At 46.0% G+C, this 22,646-nt stretch overlaps 1 protein-coding gene across 2 annotated transcripts in view; it reads left to right on the top strand.

Annotated features, from left to right (window-relative positions):
- Window positions 1–22,646, top strand: part of LOXHD1 (lipoxygenase homology PLAT domains 1) — a 152,397-nt gene extending 129,751 nt beyond the window's left edge. For both annotated transcript variants that reach the window (XM_074355238.1, XM_074355237.1), the window contains 5 exons: window positions 666–851; window positions 12,872–13,042; window positions 14,826–14,958; window positions 16,290–16,448; window positions 21,627–22,646. In XM_074355238.1, the coding sequence (XP_074211339.1) occupies window positions 666–851; window positions 12,872–13,042; window positions 14,826–14,958; window positions 16,290–16,448; window positions 21,627–22,107 (1,130 nt within the window). In that variant the 3' untranslated portion in view covers window positions 22,108–22,646. The remainder of the gene's footprint in view (window positions 1–665; window positions 852–12,871; window positions 13,043–14,825; window positions 14,959–16,289; window positions 16,449–21,626) is intronic.

Genomic DNA, 22,646 nt, shown 5'->3' with positions numbered 1-22,646 from the left:
GCATGGGGTCAGTCCAGCTGCCAAAGTTTCTTTTCGGCCCCTCTCTTCTTCCTTTTCTCCTCAGAGTGAAGCCTTCACTCTCTTTGCCTAAAGTTCCAGTGTTCACATGTTTTCAAGCCCCTCATCCCTTCATGATGTGCTCTCAGGAAATAATAAGTTCATTGATAACTGCAGGGCGTGCATATCAGCAAAGCTTCAAGGGGTCACCTCTCCCAGAAGCCTTTTCTTTTCATTGGGGTCAATACCTCTGTTTGGCTTAAGCACATCGTGTGAAGGTCCTGTGTAGAATGTCAACCAGAGGCAGATTTGGGAACAAGGGGCTTTCACATTGTGCAGGAGGGGGTTTATTTCTAAACTGTAAAGCCAGTCTACACGGCACACCTTTAAGTATTTCCCAGCACTAGGTAAATCCTTGTACCAAACCATTCATACTTGCTAACCAGGACTCCAGTCAGCCCGACAGCATTTACAAGGCACAGAGATAAGAGAGAGAATAGAATTGGAGACACTGACCAGCCCTTTCCCACCTCACCCCGGCCTCGTTCACTCTGAAGTTGCCCGTGTGCACCCCTGGCTCCTCCCAGGGTCCTGGGAGTGAGGCCAGAGCAAGAAGGCTGTGATTCAGAGCGGGCGGCACCCAGAGCCCTTGCCTTGTGCTCTCCCAGGAGCGGGCACGGATGCCAACGTGTTCATCATCATCTTTGGCGAGAACGGGGACAGCGGGACCCTGGCCCTGAAGCAGTCGGCCAACTGGAACAAGTTTGAGCGGAACAACACCGACACGTTCAACTTCCCCGACATGCTGAGCCTGGGCCACCTCTGCAAGCTGCGGGTCTGGCATGACAACAAAGGTAGCTCGGGCTCAAGGTCAAGGTCAGGGTTGGGGTGGGAGGGCAGGCCCCAGTTCTCCTCCTGAGCCTCTCCCCATCTCCCAGCGTGGCAGGGAACCTAAACAGTTGATTGTCACCATTTTGATGCTTCCATCAGTTAGAAAAGCCAATGTTTCTGGACAAATTTTAGTTCCTCCTGCTCCCTGCCCACCACCTTGGGGTAATGAGTGGCTTTTAATTTTCTGTGATGTCAGGGCATTAATTCTTCTTAGTTCAGACATAAAAATTAGGGAAAAATTAAGATTATATCACCAAATTCACTTTCCATGGATTTTCAATAAAAATTATGCTTGTTGGTTTATAATAACAAGTTTAAAATTAGTCGAATTCACTTACAAATGTAAGTGATGGGATAGGACATAAGCCAAGTGAGAAATTTATTTTAAACTTCAAAATATCTAAGGAATGCTTTGTCGCACCTGTAACTGTGATGAAGTTCATGTTCAGAGTTTCTCTCATTGTCCTTTTGTTGTCTTTGGGCCACTCTGACCATTTTTTCCTGGCTTTGGGCCTTTAAGTTATATGTTATGTGATTAGAGAAGAGTTGTTAAATACTAAATTTCATCTCCTTGAGACACATTAGTTTCTTAATTTATGCTGTTCTAACTCACCCTCTTGTCTTCCGTTGAAATGAACCTCGACAAAGCTATTTGCTCAAAGGCTTCTCCAGGCTTTTCTGAGTCCAGCACAAGTGGCCCAGAGGTGTCGAGTATTGCGTTTGTCCTTACTTCTTCCACATCCTCACAGGGGACCAGTATATCTGCCACGGTGACTGATGGAGCCTGACTTGGCGGCTTTAGCATGGGTTAAACAGCTGAGTTTTTCCTCATATCATGGGATCAGCTCTGATTAAACACAGAGAAAGTACTCAGTCTTCAAAGTAAGGCCATAATGAAGACTCACACAGCCCTCAGTTTTCAAATCTCAGTGCACCCATTCAGTTATTCATTAAGCAAACATTTACAGCAGTCACCTAGTGCTCTGTTAAGTATTAAAGACACAAACATTCGATCCGTACAACAACCTTGTGAATTACTACCACAAAAGCACTTTATTATCTCTCTTTTTTACAACCAAGGAGTATTGCAGCCCTGTGAGGTTTGACTGTCTTACTCAGGACCACAAGAGGGAGACACAGAAAGATAGGGACACAGCCAACACTCAGATCTGGGTCTTCTGGTGCCAGATCTGATGCCCGTTCTGGTACACCATGCTGGGTGCCAGCCCATCCTGCCAGTCCCATTTTGCACCCTCACCCAGCCACTGTGCCAACTGGTCAAAAAAAGAAGACAAGGCAATGAGGGCAGCTTCTTCTATCTCTGTCCACTCTGTCCCTCATAGATGTTTATTACCAGAGTGTAAGGGGAGGGTGTCTTATCCAGAAAAAGGTGCAGTGGAAGGAGATGCTTCTTCCTCACCTGTCCATTCAGGTGCCATTGTAAGTCTATGAAAAGAAACGTGCTTGCACAACATTCTCAAAATATCCCTAATGAATCTCTCCTCTTTCCCAAGAAGGAAACAAAACAAAGACCCTTGAGTTCTTTCTCTCTCTCTTGTAATCCGTTATGGTTGTTTTAGAACTAGTAGCAGCTTGGCTGGTGGTTGAAAGTCTGGCTTAGTAATAGGAGTCAGATTTATTAAGATCGTCTTCTGCCCTAGAAAGTTCATAAGATCAGGATGAGCCACTGCCCATGACACTCAACAAGTAGATCACTACATCCAGACAATTACTTCAGTGTTGGATCGGGCTGCCAGTGGCTCAGTAAGATCACTGAGCCCCATTGTGTGTGTCACTAGAAACCTAATTAGAAGGATTTGACAGATCAGATTGATGAGGGTGGGTGCGGATGGGGTCTGTCTACATGAACATCCATGCGTACCGTTTCCTGTTATAATGTTCTCACCAGAGGCAAACCATTGTTTAGGAAGTGTATTCCCAAGAAATGTGCCCTTGCCTTTATCAGAAGGAAACATGTTTTACCTCTGGGCTTCCAACTCTCTGCTGGGCTACTGACACACAAAGTATAACTCTTGAGGGAAGGGGCCATGCCTCATTCATATTTATCTTCATAACTGCCTGCTAAAGAGCTTCTGGCACAGTGGAAACTTGCTAAATCTTAACCTAGTTGAAACTCTACTCCCTTACCCCCAAGAGAGAGCTGAGAGATACCAGGTCTTTAATTCTGTTCTTCCACAGCCCGTACCTCAGAAGCAACAGAGAAGCAAAGGGATTAGAACAATGGGAAGGAAGAAATATTATTCCCAGCCAGTCTGAACAATCCCCTCAGGGTTCAACCACATTGATGGGGTCAGAGGTCCCTGATCACCTCCTGGCCAGGCCAGAAAATTAGGTAGGGAGGAACTTCATGTAGATCCTGATGACTACCCTCCCTTTTCCAAGAAAGGAGGACAATGTCAGGGTCATTTCTAATATGAATGTTTCACTCACGGGGCTGGTGAGGGTGGAGGGGATGGCCAGGAAGACTGAGGATGCCTGTGTTAAAGACCCCAGTTGTGCAGAAACACTGAACAGTCTTTGGAGCCATGTAGCTGTCCAGGGTACTTACTTCTCTGATTTTTCTCAACCCTGGACGCTGCTGCCTGTTTCCAGGGTTCACACCCTGGGACCCGTCTGTTTTCAGGCCTGTTATAGACCCCTCGAGCTTGGTAAGATGGTACAAATTATCATACAGCCCACCCTCAGTTCATGGCAATAAAAAGAGAGAATTGCTGATCCGAGATCAGAGCTCATCTCTGTCTCCAGCCTTCAGAGGCTGCTATCTCCAGCTCCATCTTATCCAACTCCACCTGACTAAACATTTGAAATTTTACTAGTTCTTTGACCCTTGGATGACTTCTTCTGTTGCTGCCATACCTTAACTGTCTGCCTTCTCCTTCCATCCCAGACTTTTTCTCATCACAAACTTAGAAAGTCCTCTTGGGGATTCCTGCTCCATGTTGTACCCCTCCTTCCAAACTGTCTAGGAAAGCAAAGGCTCACATACTTGAGAAAAATGTTCCTGAAAGTCAAGAAGTAACATTTCAGAAGTCAAAGTTAATGTTTGTCTTTAGTGATGTCTATGTTTCCCCTTTTCTTTTTTTTCTCCTCCTGTCTGACATGTCCTCTCCCCAGACAACATGAGCCATTCAGCTCCTCTACTCCTGCAGTCCTAACAGTCCCTAATTTTTATATTGATTTCAGTCAATAAATCAAATGCAGTTGATTCTCATTATTCTCAGGAGTTATGGTCTATAAAGTTGCTGCAAACACTGAACCATTGCTCCTGGGGAAAACACAAAGTTAGGTTCCTGCGAGCTTCTAGTCACAGCATTTTCATCAGCCAATCAATACATAGCCTTCTTTTATGTGTGTTCCTGTTTAAAGACATTTCATCTAATATATATTGTTGATTTATTAACAGTGAATTCATAGCCAACAACACTAAAGCTCATGCCTAGAGGAAGGTTATGTAACAAATCTATGTTCTCTGTAAGGCACATCACAGCCTTTTGCACTTAGAAACACTAGACAGCTCTTCAACACTATGCTTAGGGGGCATTTTAAGCAGCAAAATCACACACACACACAAAAAGCACTAAATAGACCACAAAAGGGACCCTTGTTTATAGTGTGAGAACTGAAACAAGAAAGTAGAACATCGTTTTGTTTAACCTCCGCTGGCAACATGTGCATCAGGAAGCTCAAATTTTTGCCACTCTCCACATGTCCATGAATGACTGAGAAAGCACTATGAGTATTGATTTTAGGGTTACAAATAAATTTTAGCAAGTAGGTGAATTTGCAGATATGAATATGCAAATAATGAGGTTCAACTGTATCTGACTTTGAAGAAATGATATTTAAACTAAGATCTGAAGAAGTAGACATTAATAAGACCTGAAGGATAGACATAAAATGATGTGTGGTGTTTGCTAAAAATGGAGAAGCATTTTTGAGGCAGAGTGAATAGTAAATATAAAAGCCCCAAAATAGAAATATTGATATGTGCCAAAATGAAAGAAGAATTCCAAATGACTGCAAAATAGGGAATGGGGATGGGAGCTAGAAAGTAGACAGGAACCAGGCCATGCAAGATATCATAAGCCATATCAATGATTGGGACTTTATCCCAGCTGTCCTGAGAAGCCATCAGAGGATCTCAGGAATGGTAGTCACATGGGAAAGATTATTGTAGTGTCTGTGGAGGATAGGTTAGATGGAAATAAAACAAATATCAAAAGACTGGCTAGGAGATAATGGGAGATAATGATGCCTTGTACAATGATGGTAGCAGTGGGGAATGGAGAAAATATGAAAAGATTCTAGAAAATTTTAAGGCGGAGGACTTATTAAAGTACTATAAGAAGGAAACTTGTAGAATAAGAGTGACTGAGAGCAGATTCCTGAGAATTCCAGCATTTGAGATTAGGTAATAGAAGGGAATAAAAAGGAGGAAGAGGAAAAGGGGAGGAAAATGAGTTGCCTCAACATTATTTATTTCCAAAAGGGAATGTGTTTGGGGAGATGGACCCTGTCTGGGGAACTACATAACATTGAGGATTGTTCACTGGCCATGAAATCCCAAGATGTGGTGTGTTGGTTCCTGATGCCATAGTTTCCTGAGCAAAAATTTAATAAAGGAAATATGAAACCACATTTGTTTCCAAATAGCAAAGCAATTTAAACTATTTAAAATGTTTATTTCTCCCTAGCAAATTCCCAGAATCCCTTGATGAGAAATTTGTTATGCAGCCAAACATTTAAGTCACTGTAACAGGGGGAAAGAAAACCTTCTGTCATTTATGGATTCATGTTTACAAGGCAAAAATGTTCTTGCCTGCTAAGTACTCCCCACCTGCCCCCCACACCTCGCCAGCAGACAAAATGTCAAAGAACTTTTCTCACCTAGCCTCACCCTCTCTGTTCACTGGTCCTTTTTATAAGGTGGAATTACCTTTTTATTCTTGACTGCTTCAATCCTTCTGGAGAATGGTGTGGTGCATATGAATTTGTAGTAATGAGAAATCTCTAAGGTGAACTTCCATTAAAAAGGTTTTCTTTTCTCTTCACTTTCTTCTCTTTCCTAGCTCTCTAAACCTTGAGGCCAGCCCTTGTTTAAATTTTACCTGGCATGAAATAACTTACTTTTTCTTTTGGCTGAGCTAACAATCATTTATAAATAGATACCCAGGGGATGACTTTTGCACCTGAAATTTCCTTCCCCCGATAAATTGTTATGCATCCTTCAAAATCCATATTAACTACCACTTTTTTTTCATGAAATGGAATTAGATGCCCCCTACTTGGCACTCTTGAACTGTTTATATCTCTATTTGTAGCACTCACCATGCTGGATTATAATTGTCTTGCCAATTAACAAATGGCAGATTTTGAGTCTCTAAAGGGTAGAGACCTTGTCTGATTCAATTTTGGGTTCTCAGTGCCTTGCACTTAGTAGGTATTTAATAATTATGTGACCAAATGACTAAATTTATGTCAAACATCACCTTGTAGCAGCCTCTGGATCCTAAATGGATGTCTCCAGAATGCCATTCTTTTCCAGACTTCCATGGAGATCCCTTTCTCCTCTCTAAGAGTTTTATAAGTCTCCAGATGCAGCACATCCTATCAGACACTCTTATTAAAGCATTTGTCATTCTCTAAGGGCGGATTTAGTGGGCTGAATAATGTTCCCCCTGAATTCTTGTCCAGCTGGAACCTCAGAATGTGAGCTTAATTAGTTAAGGATCTTGAGATGAAATCATCCCTGGATTTAGGGTGTTTCCTAAATCCAATGACTTCTGTCCTTATAAGAAGATGAGAGGACACAAAGAGACATATAGAGAAGAAGGTCATGTGAAGATAGAGTCAGAGACTGGAACTAGAGATAGCATCTCACAGACATTGACTGCCAAGGATTGCCACAACCCAAAGCTAGGAAAAGGCCAGGAGTATTCTTCTTTGGAGACTTCAGAAGGGCCATAGCCCTACTGATACCTTGTTCTCAGACTTCTACCCTCCAGGGCTGTGAGGGAATAAATTTCTGTTGTTTTAAGCCAAGTTTATGGCAATTTGTTACAGAAGCCCTAAAAACCTAACACAGTAGGGAAGGTCCTTCTGGGGAATAATGAAGACTTCCTGAGGGCTCCAATTCAGTCACCTCTTTGCAGCAAAGAATCTGCCTAAGGACTTGCTGCTGGTTGGAAAAATATTCAAGGCCATTGGGCCAAGATAAAACACACCAAATCAGAGTCCAGTCCCATCAGACAGCCTAAGGTCAGTGGGATTAACTGCAGCAGCTTAAAGTACAGTGAGGCAAGGTGATCCAAGGTTATAATTCTTGGGGTGGTGTCAAGTAGAGATTTGCTTGACAGATTCATTGCTCTTAACCTTTGCAGCTGGGGTCTCCATAGCCCTGCAGGCAGTTCAGTGGTAACTGGGGCTCAAAAGCCAGCTATTCTTCTAAGCAGGAAAAAGAGGATAAATTTAGAGCTAAAAGGCATCATAGACTAGCTTCTGTTTCCACTGTATGCTTGTCATTTCACTCCAGCCACTGAGACTTCTTCCTTGTGACTTAACTCCCAACATGCACCCTGCCATGATTACATCTCCCTGTTTATGATTAACAAGCTCTCTTATGTACTCACCCCCTCACTGAAATTTCTTCCTATTGCCTTACCTTACTTAAACCCCCTCCCAAAAAAATCACCATGTTTGCAACGACATACTTGTTCTCTGTCTCTTACTTAACTATCAGCTCCATGCGTACCATTCTGTCATATTCATTGCTCTTTTCCTAATGCCTATAACATTGCCTATAATATAGTAGGAACTTAATACAGGATTTATTTATACCCTGTTTCAGTCCCTGAGATTATCCCTGTCTTTTTATGCCTCAGTCAGAGGGAACCCGGATTTCTCCTAATCAGAGTTTTCCCTTGTGTCTTCTTACTTTCAAAAATTGAGATCTGGCCATGAACCTCAGGGTCATGAGCAGGTCCTCTAATACCAGTTTCCTCCACCCTCTTTACTCTGTACATATATCTAGACTTTCTCAGCTTTCTTGATGCATTTTTCTTCTTTGGGAAAACGCTACAGCCAAATCTTTCTACTTCATCACTGTCAAAACCCTGAAAGAAACAGGAAACTGCTCAGCACCACGGACAGCTCTAAGCAGGTCCAGCCATCATTTGTTGCTATGGTTTAGATATCACGCTCTTCAAAGAGCTTGATTTATCCCTTGGATAGCCCAAGATTCTCTGGTTGCCTTGACCTCATAATGGTTCTTGAGTCACTGATGTTATCCTCTTCCCTTTGTAAGCAAATAAGTGATCTTCTCTCCAACCAGACTTTGGATCTGAAAGCAGGATCCTATCATTGTCAGGGAAAGAAAGATTTCTTTGTCCTCACTGAGCTCAAGTGGTTGGGATGCTAAGGTCCAGAGAGGAACAAAGTTCTATGTCTAACTTTCTCTTTATAGTAACTTATTCTCCAGAGATGAAACTTTAGATGTTAATATAAGTTAAGACAGTTAAACATGTTCTTAACTTCTCTTCATGACACATTTTTAAATATTTAGTTTTAAAATATTCAATCTGCACTATGCTTCCCTTGCACAGAAATTTATAAGGACAAATATATTTTGTTTGAGAGTATTCCACAAAAAAGTTGTGGATGCTTGAACAAATGCTGTATTGAGAGGTTACAAATGTTTAATTAACAGTAGCATAGCAATCTTCTCTTTCCTTAAATCTACCTTTCCATCTTTTTTTTTGTTTATCCAATAGTTCTTTTTTATGAAAAATGTAAACATGCACAAAAATAAAGGGACTAGTTTAATAAACTTCCACATACCTGTCACATAGATTCAACAATTACAATTGTCTTACCTGCTTTATTTACCCTTTTAACCTTTTTTTTCCTTTCCTAGTTTCTTTTTGGTTGCTGAAAGATATAAAATAAAATCCTAAACCTCGTGTCATTTCACCTAAACATATGGTATATTTCTCTTTTAAAAGTGGATATTTTCTTGTGACATCTCAATGCCGTTGTCTCACTTAACAATGATTTATTTATGCCATCCAATTTTCATTCCATCTGCAAATTTCCTTAATAAGACATTAAGAATGTCTTGTACTTTTGGTTTTATTTGAATCAGGATGCAAACAAGGTCCACATACTATATTTAGCTGTTATGCTTCTTTAGTCTCCTTTAAGGCAGAGCAGTACTTAATCCCTTTATTTCTTTTTCATGCCATTGACTTGTGGAAGGAACTGGGTCCAGTGATATATAAAATTTCCACACTCTGGATCTGTTTGCTTCTTTGTAGCGTCATTGCTTCCTTATTCCCCATATTTCCTGCAATCTGGAAGTCAGTTCTAAAGGGTTGATTAGATTCAGGCTCAAGTTTCTTTGGCAAGACGACTTTATAGATGGTATCAGGCCTACTTTAAAATGGGATCTGTGTACTTCATATTACATCACAGCCATATCACGCTTACTGACATTGACATTAAATGGTGGATCCAGGGGCTGTCTTCTTGATTTCTCCATTGTAAAGTACCCCCATCACTCTTCATCTAATAGCTTCACCTGGTGATGATCAATTAGGGTTACAAATAATTTTATAACTGTTATCTCTTAGCCACTTATTAGCTAGAATTCTTTTGTTAAAAAATTGTCCCTCAGGCTATTTAATTACTGTGAAATATAGCTCAAAGAAAATCGTGATAAATGATTAGCTCTTCCCTTTAATTCCAGTTACCCAGATAGCTTTTACAATACTGAACAAATTACAACAGATTTTGTAAAGAGTTGGATTCTCTAACAGTGGGAGATTCAAATGGTTCCCTATTGGTTTGTGGTGGAGACCATCCAGCTGGTGCTGGCCGCACAGCTAGCCATGCTGTAACTGTGGGTCTGTTTACTTCTCTGCTGTCTTCACCTTAAAAAACCAGCCACATGCCATCAGCCTGCCCAGAACAGCCTGTTTCCTTGTTTAATAGGTTCTTAGTGGAGAAAGTCATGGTAGAACCCCTGTTAATCACTTCCAACATTTCCAAAACAAGGCAACTAAATGAGCAGTGAGCATGAAGCTGAGGATGAAGCTGCTTTAGTCTCAAAGTGGTTGGGGGTAGCCTGCTATTTACCATGGAATAGGTTTCTTGGCGGAATCTAACTTGCAAAGAGAATTGAAGATTGAGTGAGACAATGCTGTGCCTTCAGAGAACATGGGAAAGGGGGACGGGACACAGGGGGAAGGAGCAACCTGTCACCAAGCACCAGGGTGATCTGAGCCACGTAGGCTCCTTCTCTGGTTGTCTTCACCCCCTGCACTGGGGCACTGAATCACTTGTGGATAAAGTTAAAGCCAGCACAGAGTCCACCCTTCCCCTCAGCTCCCTGCTTTCCTCTGTCGCCACCCTGCCTGGAGCCCAGGAAGTATAATTCAGGAGTGAAAGCTGCCTAGGATGTAGAGCAGGGTGAATAGCACATTCCAGCAGTAGAAATGATCTCACGATGACCCATCTCTCCAGTTAACGTCATCCCCCTCCACTAACACTCAGGCACACACTCACACACTCCAATTCTCATTGATCCCCATTGATCGTTATTGCTCTGCTGTGATGACAGGATGAAAGGCCATCATCCTGGAGTCAGAAGAGATGACTCTGTTCCTGATACATTAAGCAGTAGTTCCCAAGATGTGGCTCTGGGACAGCAGCACCAGCATCACCTGGGAATGGATTAGAGATGGAAATTCTTGGACCCCACTAAAAACCTACTGAATCAGAATCTCTTGGGGAGGGTCCCAGCAATCTGTGTTTTAAAGAGCCCTCCAGGTAATTGCGAAGCAGGCTCAAGTTCTCAGCCTTGGCTATACATTGGAATCACCTGGGAATCTTTAAAGACTATTTATGCCTGGAATTTGTCTTCTCTTTCTCTGCCTCCCTCTTCACTTGCCTCTTCCTTCCTCTGTTCCTCTGTCAAAACCTGCCTCAGCAGGTCTTACCTGAGACTGAATACATCAAGGCTTTTTCAGCAATTTAATCAGCATATGATGCTATTAGGAACTGTCTCAGAAAGCAGCCAGTTTACAAACTTACAGGTGAAACTGGCCCTAATGCAGACAAATAAAAATATTGAGTTCTTTTAAAGTCTGTCACAAGTATTGACATTTTAAATTAAACACTTTTTAAACATTTCTTATTGAGTCATAGTCATTTTACAATGTTGTGTCAAATTCCAATGTAGAGCACAAATTTTCAGTTATACATGAACATACATATATTCATTGTCACATTTTTTTTTTTTGCTGTGAGCTACCACAAGATCTTGTATATATTTCCCTGTGCTATACAGTATAATCTTGTTTATCTATTCTGCATATGCCTGTCAGTATCTACAAAGTTTGAACTCCCAGTCTGTCCCTTCCCACCCCCTTCCCCATTGGCAACCACAAGTTTGTATTCTATGCCTATGAGTCTGTTTCTGTTTTGTATTTATGTTCGTTTGTTTTGTTGTTGTTTTAGATTCCACATACGAGCGATCTCATATGGTATTTTTCTTTCTCTTTCTGGCTTACTTCATTTAGAATGACATTCTCCAGGGGCATCCATGTTGCTGCAAATGGCGTTATGTTGTCATTTTTGTGGCTGAATAGTATTCCATTGTAGAAATATACCACAACTTTTTAATCCAGTCATCTGTTGATGGACATTTAGGCTGTCTCCATGTCTTGGCTATTGTAAATAGTGCTGCTATGAACATTGGGGTGCAGGTGTCATTTTGAAGTAGGGTTCCTTCTGGATATATGCCCAGGAGCGAGATTACTGGGTCATATGGTAAGTCTATTCCTAGTCTTTTGAGGAATCTCTATACTGTTTTCCACAGTGGCTGCACCAAAATGCATTCCCCTCAGCAGTGTAGGAGGGTTCCCTTTTTCCCACAGCCTCTCCAGCATTTAAATGTATCTAATAGAATCAAAACACTTGAACAATTTAATGCCCTCATTTATTCACTTCAACAAATATCCAAACTCTTGCTGGTCAAATATTTTCCATCATCTCTTAATCTTTTGGAACTTATATTCTATGTAACTCTGGAAAGATGAGGCACAAGGGGGCTAAGTGACTTGCCCAAGGTCATACAGCATGTGTGTGTCAGCTCTGGGTGTGAATCCAGACAGCTTGCTTCTGAGTCTGTTATTTACATTTATTATTAACCATTTGTTTTTTTTTTTTTTGCATTTTGAATTTAAATAAAACTTAGAATATGCATGCAAAAGAAGTTTGTTGATAAAATAATTCACCACTTTTAACTCAACAGAAATGTTGAGTTAAAATTTAACTTAATTGTTTTAGGACTCACTGGTTTTTATTTTCAGTAAAGATCTATGTTTTAAAACATATGAAGTACTTTCTAAACCGGAAGTGAAGCTACACCAAGACCGCCCATGTGTGTGCTCTGTTCATGAGCCTTAATATCCACTCCCTACAGTCTGGGAGGCTGCATATGTGTCCATCTTTGTGTGTTTCTTTGTGCTTATAACTCTCGAGACCAATGGCAAGATCTAGACTTGTTGCTTTGGGCAGTGTCTCAACCTAGAGAATGGCTTTTGGGTGGGGACAATAGGACTGTCGCACAAGGGGGCAGATGCGAGAGAAGAGCATGTACATACAACCGGGTGGGGTCGCCTTGCGGACGTTTTTATGGATGGATATATGCATATTAGAGAACATACACAAATCCTCTTCGGGTTCACGAGCCCAAGTTATGGCAAAGAGAATTATATCCTCTGGGCTGGAGGTATCTGAGAATTCATCTAATTCAACCCCTCATTCCATCAACAAGACAAAGATCCAGAGAGGACAGAGAACTTGTCCAGGTCCACACAGCCAGTGGGTGGCAGGGAGCAGAAGTCTGAAAGCCAAGGGAGAACCCATTCAGCTGTCAGTCCGCGTGGTCTCTCTCCTGCAGGGATATTTCCTGGCTGGCACCTGAGCTATGTGGACGTGAAGGACAACTCCCGCGACGAGACCTTCCGTTTCCAGTGCGACTGCTGGCTCTCCAAGAGTGAGGGCGACAGGCAGACGGTCCGCGACTTTGCCTGTGCCAACAATGAAATCCGCGATGAGCTGGAGGAGACCAGTACGTGCAGAGACCGGTGGGCTCAGCTTAGATTCAGTCTGGGCTGAAAATATTTAGAGTTAAACGAGAGTTAGCTCAGGCGGGAGGTGGGGAAGGATGTTGGAAAAGCTACAGAAGGAACTCAGAGCCAGAGGGGAATCAGATGCCCAATGAAAAACATAATATTGGAGAGGTGCATAAGGAAACACCCTAAATGTTGCTTTGTGAAGCTGGAACAGTCAAAATACTGGCGCCAGCTCCTGGCCCCAAATCACAGGGACTAATTAGGTAGCAGGAAACCCGCAGGGGACAAGCTCTCCCTGCCCTGAGGGCTGCACTGGGCAGTCTGATGGGATGCTCTCTCTGGTTGATTTTGCCATGGAATCTCTCCAGTTGATGTCTATGGCAACAGCCGCCAAATCAAGCCTTTCTGGAAACAGAATGTGCAAGAGGAGCCAGCATCTCCATGAACCACTTTCTCTCTGGTTCCTTCCTCAGGGGATATTTACAGGGAAAGAGTAATTGATCCCTAAGGTGGATGGCCGTCAAGCACCAGGGAAGTGTTTATTTAAAACAGATACCAGTATCTGAGTCCAACAATTTTGAGGAAGGCTTGTTAAAAGCAGAGCCCGATGTAAAGGAAGGATTTTCCAGCCTTAGTTATTAAGCTAACACTAGCTGCAGTAATACATAAACCCCCCAACCTCAATGGCTAAAACAACAAAATTTGTTTCTCACTCATGTGACAACCAGTCCAGTGTGGGTGTTTGTCAGGAGGCCTTTCGTGCTGCGATTCAGGGGCCGAAGATGTTCTCATCTGTGTCTGCCATCTTCAACACGTGGCTCCCACATTTCTTGCAGAGGAAAAGAGAGCATGGAGAAAGCACTCCCCTCCCTTCTTGACAGCTTAACTCACATTCTGTTAGTCATGTGGCTCCACCTAGATACAGGGGCTCCTGGGAAATGTAGTACCAGGCTGGACCGCCCCTCCCTGCCATGCCCTGTGCGATGGAAGGGAAACGTGGATCTTTGGTGGAAAGCCACTCAACCTTTTCCGCCATGCCAGCGATGGACTTGGCTACTCCACGAGGTAGTGAGCACTGGTATGGGAGCATATACCTGCGCACACACGTGCACGCACACCCCCATGCACGCACACACGCACACACATGCATTCACACACAAACACACTTGGACAAAAAGCTCTCTCCGTGGGACACCCTTCATCAGGACCAATTCCTCCCTCAATTCCTCCCTCTCTACAGCCTCCTCCTTCTCCCCACCACCACCCCACTAGAAGCGTCTGAGGGCTGCTCAGTCAGCCTTATCTGCAACATTTCCAGCCCAAATACAGTCCAGCCTGATGGTCAGCTCCCCAGGGATGAGGGCTCCCTGCTCGACCAGACAGCTCTGTTTTTAAAAATTCCACTGTATATTTATGTTCTTGAAGCTTCTATCCTTTGGCAGTCCCCATGGCGTCAAACAGAACATTTCAGGAGGCAGTGGCGGTTGGTGCCTCACTCCCAGCAGCTCCCATGTTTGCCAGGCAAAGAGGTTGCTTCTATAAATAAAATGGGGACATCACTCTAGCCCCCCAGATTAGGGCAGGTTCTATTCATAGTGCCTGGACGGTAGTGATTTTAACCCCCTCCCCACCCCTCCACCCCTCAGGCTGCGGTCTGAGACCAGGGGCAGGACCTGGAGGGTGTGGCCGGGCCTGGAGGGTGTGGCCAGTCTGCTCCTGCCCCGGGGCTGGGCACATCCCCCCTCCCCCCGCTGACCATCTCCCCCCTTCTCCACGCAGCCTACGAGATCGCCATAGAAACCGGCAACGGAGGCGAAACCAGGGAGAACGTCTGGCTCATCCTGGAGGGCAGGAAGAACCGATCCAAAGAGTTTCTCGTGGAAAATTCCTCCAGGCAGCGGGCTTTTAGGAAGTAGGAAGATGGGTGCCTGTCAAGGAACGGTGACGGGTGGGGTGGGTAAGAGAGGGACCCCAAGAAGCAACCGTTTTAGTGGGGGCCATAAATGTACAAATGGGCCCAACCAGCAAGGGCTTAAGTACCTGCTGTGTGCCAGCCCACACGAGCTCCTAGGGATGAAACAGGAGATTTAGAAAACGGAAGGGAGGGGACTGTCATTTAAAGAGAGCCCCCTCTAAGAGACTGGAACCTAATTATTCCACTAGACAGGAAGGATAATTATGTAAAATGATAAAAGTGCTAATTATGGCTACAATGGCAATCATAGTACAAAGCCTAAGTTTCAAATGAACGTGTGGTTCACCTTAAGTTTACACAATGATATATGTCAAATGTATTTCACTTTTTAAAAAGTCAATGGAAAACTACAACAAAAGCCAATTAATTAACTAATTAACTAAAGCAAGCCTACTGTCGGCAGGACCCAGAGTCACATAGATGTTATCCTGCATCCGTGCAGACGAGGAGCTCACGGCCTAATGGAAAAGGAAGACATTCACCCTAAAGAATTCTAAAGACAGCATAGAATTCGGTTCTAGTTAGAAGGAGGAAGGGAGGGGAGGATCACTAAGATGCTTTATAGGAAAATCAAATTTGAGTCTAATTTAGGTGCCTTGGGTCAGCACTCCCCGCTGCCTGCCACGCCCTGGAAATCTCACCTCCTCCTGCACAGCAGGGCTGCCTTGGAACCACTCAGATGCCCACTTCATCTCCCCACTCCCTCCAGAACTGCTTATGTCACATCTCCCCTTCCCATAACCCCACTGCACCTTCTATTCAAACTCCCTCTGTGTGAGGATGGTCTGAGCTGACGCACCACCACAGGCTGCCCCACCCACTTCTTTTCCATTGCTGTTTGCCTCACTGAACCCAAACTCCAGCCAAGCCAGCACTGCCCCCAGAAATGTCTGCATCTCCAACTCCACTATCCCCATCCCGTAACTTTGCCAAGTCAGGTCATGTCAAAGGACGCTTCCCTTCCCCCTCACTCTGCTCTCTGAATCTTACCACCCTCCCCAGCCCATGGCCCAGAGCCCAGGGCCTCACCCTCCTCCAACACCATCCCACATTAGCAGGCAGCAGGCAGGGCTTTTTAATGGTTGTAAGTATCTTGTTCCAAAATTAGGCCGAACCCCTCAAGCAAAGGAGGCCTGACATCAGATCTTGCTTGTCATTCTATCTCTAGTCCTCAGATCAGTGCTTAGAATACAGCAGGCACTCAATAAATGCTTACTCCTACAGTGAACATGGGCAGCTCTCACTGGCCGTACCTTTGTGTCCTGCAGGGGGACCACAGACACATTTGAGTTTGACAGCGTCTACTTGGGGGACATTGCCTCCCTCTGCGTGGGCCACCTCGCCAGGGAGGACCGGTTCATCCCCAAGAGAGAGCTGGTCTGGCACGTCAAGACCATCACCATCACCGAGATGGAGTATGGCAATGTGTAAGTCCCGGGCCTCCCGCCCTCTCCCCCAGCAGGTGCCACGCCCTCCCTGGGAAGGACCTGAGGCCCGACCATGCAAAAGATGGCAGGGTGCGGGGAGGTGTCCCCGTCCAGGCTGAGGTCACCCCGCTCGGGAGGCCTATGAAGAAGGGGAGGAAGAGAGGAGGCAGCTGTGCTAGCTCTCGAGCTTTCTGAACCAGAGGCTTAGCCCAGAGGCAGGGGACTGGACCAGATGACCTTGGGTGCCCCAGCCTTTTAATCCGGGAATGCATCTTTGGAAGAGTGCTGAGCCGGTCAGACAGCGCCAGACAGCTGAGTCTTTCCTTCCCTTCCCCGTTATCACTGCATAATGACAAAGAGACACAGCTCTGAAGCCGGCTGCTCTGCAGTCAGAGTGAAAGCCCGCCATGCGGGTGGCAGAGCAGGGACACGAGCCAGCTGGAGGACTCCCATGGCCCGCCGGCCCGGGGACCCCAGATAAGGAGATTTGTGTTTCCCCCACCAGAGCTTTCTGGGGACTTGGGCATTTCTGGAGGATTAGGGGTCTTAGTTAACTGGGTAACAGCACACAGGCAGCAGTTTTTCTAATTAAAACCACTTGGTAACCACATTGGATGTCAGAAAGAGCCCTGAGGCTCTGGAAGGCAGGAAAGATGCGATGAATGAATCAAGAGAGGAGCGAGGGGGAGTTGAGGGCAACACGTGCCTCAGGGAGGGTGGGCCCAAAGAGCGAGTGAGAGGCAGCTGGGCGATCCCCCCAGAACCGCTGCCCTTCCCTCCTGGCCCCTCTTCCTGCCCCTCCCAGGCTGGCCCTGCTCCCGGCAATGCTTTTCACGATAAGCTAAGCGCGCTGGACAGAAGCAGCCGCTCTGCTGGACCAGGCGGGTCCCAGCTGCAGATCCAGCCCTCGGGAGCTGGAGCTTCTCAGAGCAATGTCTGTCCACACGCGACCTGCGACCTGCAGGCTTCCAGGAAGTGGCTGCCTCTGACCAGGCTTCCCCTTTGGGAGCTGAGCAGGAAAGGGTCCTGACACCTGAACTTGTGGCTTAGCCATCTCAGGCTGCCATGACCAAATACCTCCTACTGGGTGGCTCAGACAGCAGACTTTTTTCCTTATAGTCCTGGAGGCTGGAAGTTGGAGGTCAAGATGCCAGAAGGGCTGAGTTCTGATGAGGCTATTCTTCTTAGCTCACTGTGTCCTCGAATGGCAGAGGGAGGAGGAGAGGGAGACAGGGAGAGGGAGACGGAGAGAGCGCTCTGGCGGCTCCTCCTCTTCTTATAAGGATGCTAATCCCATCACGGCTTCCCAGCCTCCTGACCTCATGGAAACCTAATTAACTCCCAAAGCCTCCGTCTTCAAATACCATCACATTTGGGGTTAGGACCCTCATGTATGAATTTGGGAGGACACAGTTCAGTTCATAGCAACTTACCTCTCAGGCTGCAATGTTATTTGTTGCTTTTTTTGAGAAAAACCAGCTGGGGTACAATACATCCTTTAAGTCATTGGGCTTGGCCATGAGAAGCAGGACAGGTGAGGACTTGGGAGCTGGGAGACAGGGGCCCGGAAGATCGCCAGCTCACCCAGCAGGCCGGGGCCAGGTCAGAGCCCCTTCTGCAGCCCTTACTGCCTCCCAACTGCAAGGGACAAGGCTGCTGACACTGCTTCTCCGCAATCCCCCCAAACAAACAATACAATACCATACGATAATAAAATAGAATAGCCATCACTGGAGTTAGCTTTAAACCCACAATGTTGGCTGAGAGACAGAGGGAGCCAAAGACCTCAGTGCCACCCAGCACCTTCCAGCATCAGGAGGAAGGGGAGTGAAGGCCTTCCCACCCCGCAGTCCCGGGGCCGAGTGGTAGGGTCTGTCATCCGGCGGGAAGAACCTGCCACTCCCCGTGAAGAACCTTTCTCTGCACTCTCTCGAGAGTGGCCTGTTGTCAGCATGTTGCTCGGGCTGCAAGTGGAGAAAGGGGTGTGCGCAGAGCAGGGCTCTTCCAAAAGGGAGCGGGGTACAGGGAGTCTGGACCCCCTCAGGCTAGAGCTGTCACCCAGTCAGCCGTGTGGCCTCGGGCGATAACCCAGAACCTCTCTGTGCCTCACTCTCTCCATCTGGGAGGAGCTGGATGCTCTTAGTCTGGGGAAGTTGGGAGGGATGGCAGGGGTTCCAGCCTGGGTGGAAGCGGGGGGCGGTGCTCAGAAGTCGTACTCCAGTCTACCTGCCTGTGCTGGTCTCAAGCCTATGGTTTCTGCTGGATGAGAACCTGTCTCCCCCAGAAATATCACCTCTATCCAGAGGGGGGACCTTGCAGGCAGGTCCCAGCATTGTGGCTATTTACCTATCACCATTCTAGTACATTAACATTCTGCCATATAAAGACCACTTACCTAGCACCACATACGTTCCTGCCTAACCAGCACGTTGGCCATAATATTTGGATTTCCATGAAATACAAATTAATTTCATCTCAATCTCTTATAAACATGACAATCTCAAATTTTCATCTTCCAAGCGTTTCCAGTCCTGACTGCTCTGCTACAACGTTTCTGAGCAGTCCTTCTTTGTCACTCAGATCCTCGGGGTTTCCGTAGAAGGACACACAGAGAGGCTTTGTTTCTTGTTTTCAAACCAAAAACAGAATCATTGCTTTATTCCACCACCTATCATATGTAAACATAATCACTTTAAAAATTCAATAAGGCCAAAAAAAGTGCATAAAAGAAAGTAAAAATTCCCTTGTGTAAAAAGAAGTACAAAGTCCCAAAGCCCTACCTGTCAGAGACTCCCATGTTGAGTATCTGGTGACCCCGTTCTGTCTGGCATTCTGTTCACAGAAGAGTGACCATATTCTACACATTTTTTTTTCTGGGGGGGAGGTAAATACCCCCCTTTTTCCATCCTTTGGTTGCATGATTCTAAGGCACCTTCTACGTGGCTCCTAGGAGTTGTCCCCTGTGGGTACATGTTTTTTAATATATTTATTGTTTTGCTTGTTATCATCTGCATTGCCTTTATCCTTGCTCATGACCCTGCCCGCCATGGCCAGTGGGAGCAGCCTGCCATGTTCTTCCACAGCTGGAGTCTTGACTCCACAATGTCCTCGACTTCACAATATCCTGAGGTTCCACATTTTGGTGACCTTGTAATTATGTCGATTAGGAAGCAAGCTACACTGGGGAATGTGTTTCAGCCATTAAAAACAACGAGTTAAATATGTCCCAGAAGACTTGGAGCAGTTCCCAGGAAGTGTTGTTGAGTGAGAAAAGCCAGACATGGGAAAGCACGTATTATATTGTGCCATTTTGTAAAGGGAACGCCTGCTGCCCACGTGTGTCTGTCTGTGCAGGTCTACCTGTGCAGGGTTGGGTGAAAGGAACGGAAATGTGGCAAAATTCGTCGGCAACTGCTACATGAGTTATCTGAGGTGAAGACGGGATGCAGAAAGGGAAAGGAGGGAGAAAAAGGAGATAGAGCCAAGCAAAAAAGGAAAAGAAAAAGAAAGCGTTTGGAAAAAACATACGTGTGATCACATGATTCGGGCACTGATGTAGAATTATGTATATTAGGGGCATTTGCATGCATTTAAAGTGAGTGTTTAAGCAAAGAATGCAATCATATCTCCCTCTAAGTGCAGTAGGGAACAACAATCCAGATTTACCAGGTGATAAATTGGGGAAAGAGAGATTTCAAGACAGAATAAGGATTTCCTGCGAAGTGTCTTTAAATGGCTAGCTCTTCAGGTGGCCAGGCAGGCTGGCTCTGGGTCCCAACTCGGGGTCACCTTGGGCAGTGACTTCTCTTCCCCAAGACATCATTTTTCCTTCTGTGAAATGGGAGGATAAAGTCTACAGCAGGCGTTCATGAGATGCAAGGGTGCAGAGCCCAGGCATCAGTGAGCACACAGAAAACCAAGCTCTTTGTGCTGTTATGGATTTCCAGCCAAAAATTGATTTTGCACTCCTGGTCACACCCTTTCAGAGCTACATTTCTGAAGTCGTTAGCCAGTGCCAGGATTGCTCCCTTCCAAAGCTGTTAAAAAAAAAAAACTCCCTTCCATTAGCGATTTGGATGGGAAAAAAACATAGCAGCTGTTCAGTCTAAACCTCTCGCATTGCCAACGGGAAAATCAAGGTCAGGGTGGGGATGGGACTTGTCCAAGGTCACGTAGGTGGTAGGCGGCAGGACTGAGGCTCCTTACACCCTTATGCAGTGCTTCCTCCCGTGCCCTCTGCCTCCTTCGCTGGTAATTATTGGATTCACTGTCATGACCCAGAAGCTAACACTGAGGGTCAAGGGTAGAGAAGGAAGTTTTTGGTCCAAGACCATTTCTTTTGGCCCTAGACTTGCTTCTGCTTGCAGTAGCTTCTTCAGTAGAGGACTTGGTCTTACCCCTTTGTATTGTGTGATCACGAGCACATGCATGTGTGTCACATACACAAACACACACTCATAGTTCAACTCAGCCAAGTACGAGGGATTTGGGTGCATACACTTTACAGTGCCCTTTGCCTGGGATTGTTGTTCTGGATCCCATAGCTCCTCAGAGGTGACAACACTGGGTAAAAATACTCATCAGTCCCTGTGAAGGACCGAGGGGACCAGCCTGGTTGACGTGGAGTGAGCTTAGAGAAGGGAAGGTGACAGGTCAGAAAGGTACACGCTGGGACGAGAGTCAAATCATGTCAGGTCTTGAAGGCCTTTGTAAGGTGGTGATTTTTATATATTCTGGGAAGCCAGTGGAGAGTTGTCTGCAGAAGAATGACATTCTTGGGTTTACACCTCCGTAGGGTCGCTGGGATGAGAATTCACTGTAGGTAGCGAGAAGCAGGGGACCAGTTAGGAAGCTGACACTACCCAGGTGGAAGATGGTGGTGACTTGGACCAGCTGGGCGGCAGGGAGGATGGTGAGATGGTGCCTGCCTCTTTCAAGAGGCCTGATTCTGATCTATTTTAAAGATGGGCTCAATGGGATTTGTTGGTGGATCAGATATGGAGTGTGAGAGGAAAAATAAAAGGAGAATCAAGGAGAAAAGAATTTTCAGATGAGCGAGACCCATCCTCACATTTTATGCAGACATTTCCCGCCCCAATGCCCTGTCACTGGGGAAGGAATCATGGTGGATAACGGGGTCCTGGGGGAGGGTGTGAGCCTTGTCACCCATTCCCCCAGGTACTTCTTTAACTGTGACTGCCTCATCCCCCTCAAGAGGAAGAGGAAGTACTTCAAGGTTTTCGAGGTCACCAAGACGACCGAGAGCTTTGCCAGCAAGGTCCAGAGCCTGGTGCCGGTCAAGTACGAGGTCATTGTGACAACGGGCTACGAGCCAGGGGCGGGCACTGATGCCAACGTCTTCGTGACCATCTTCGGGGCCAACGGCGACACGGGCAAGCGGGAGCTGAAGCAGAAAATGCGCAACCTGTTCGAGCGGGGCAGCACCAACCGCTTCTTCGTGGAGACGCTGGAGCTGGGCGAGCTGCGCAAGGTCCGGCTGGAACATGACGGCAGCGGCCACTGCTCGGGCTGGCTGGTGGAGAAGGTGGAGGTCACCAACACCAGCACCGGCGTGGCCACCATCTTCACCTGCGGCAGGTGGCTGGACAAGAAGCGGGGCGATGGGCTCACCTGGCGAGACCTCTTCCCTTCTGTCTGAGGGCCGGAGGCCCTCCCTCTCCCCTCCTGCCAACTTGTCCCGCCCACACCTGCCCCCCCCACCCCCGCCGACATTGGCTTTCAGCAGTCCTTTCCTGAAAGCCTCCTGGAGCTGGGATGGGGGCCCAGAACTCCGTGGTCCTTCAGAGGCCACTGTGGGTGACTGCTTGTGGGGTCCTGCCCACTCCTGGGTCTCCTGGATCGACAGGAATCCAACAACATGTGTCACAGTCGGAGGCTGCACAAAAATAACTTTGGGCATTTTCTCTTTGAATAGCAGCAGTGAACTGGGCTGAGACTTGCTGCCGGGTGTGGATGGGAAATTGGGGCTTCACCCAGGGGATGGAAGTGGGGAAGAAGAGACCGTCAAGATGATGTATTTTAGGCAAAAACTAATTAACACTTTTTTCCCAAAAAAGCTGGGCTAATTAAATTATTACCAACCACACCCTGCAAAGAACTCATCTTGGCATCTGCTCACTTAGAAATGCATCCTGTCCCCCAAGTTCAATGAATCCCGTGGCAAATGGAGAAAAACAT

Source organism: Camelus bactrianus, chromosome 30 (genome assembly GCF_048773025.1).
Source record: "Camelus bactrianus isolate YW-2024 breed Bactrian camel chromosome 30, ASM4877302v1, whole genome shotgun sequence".
NCBI lineage: Eukaryota > Metazoa > Chordata > Mammalia > Artiodactyla > Camelidae > Camelus > Camelus bactrianus.
Note: the sequence above shows the minus strand (reverse complement) of the source record. Positions and strands in the feature narration are given on the sequence as shown.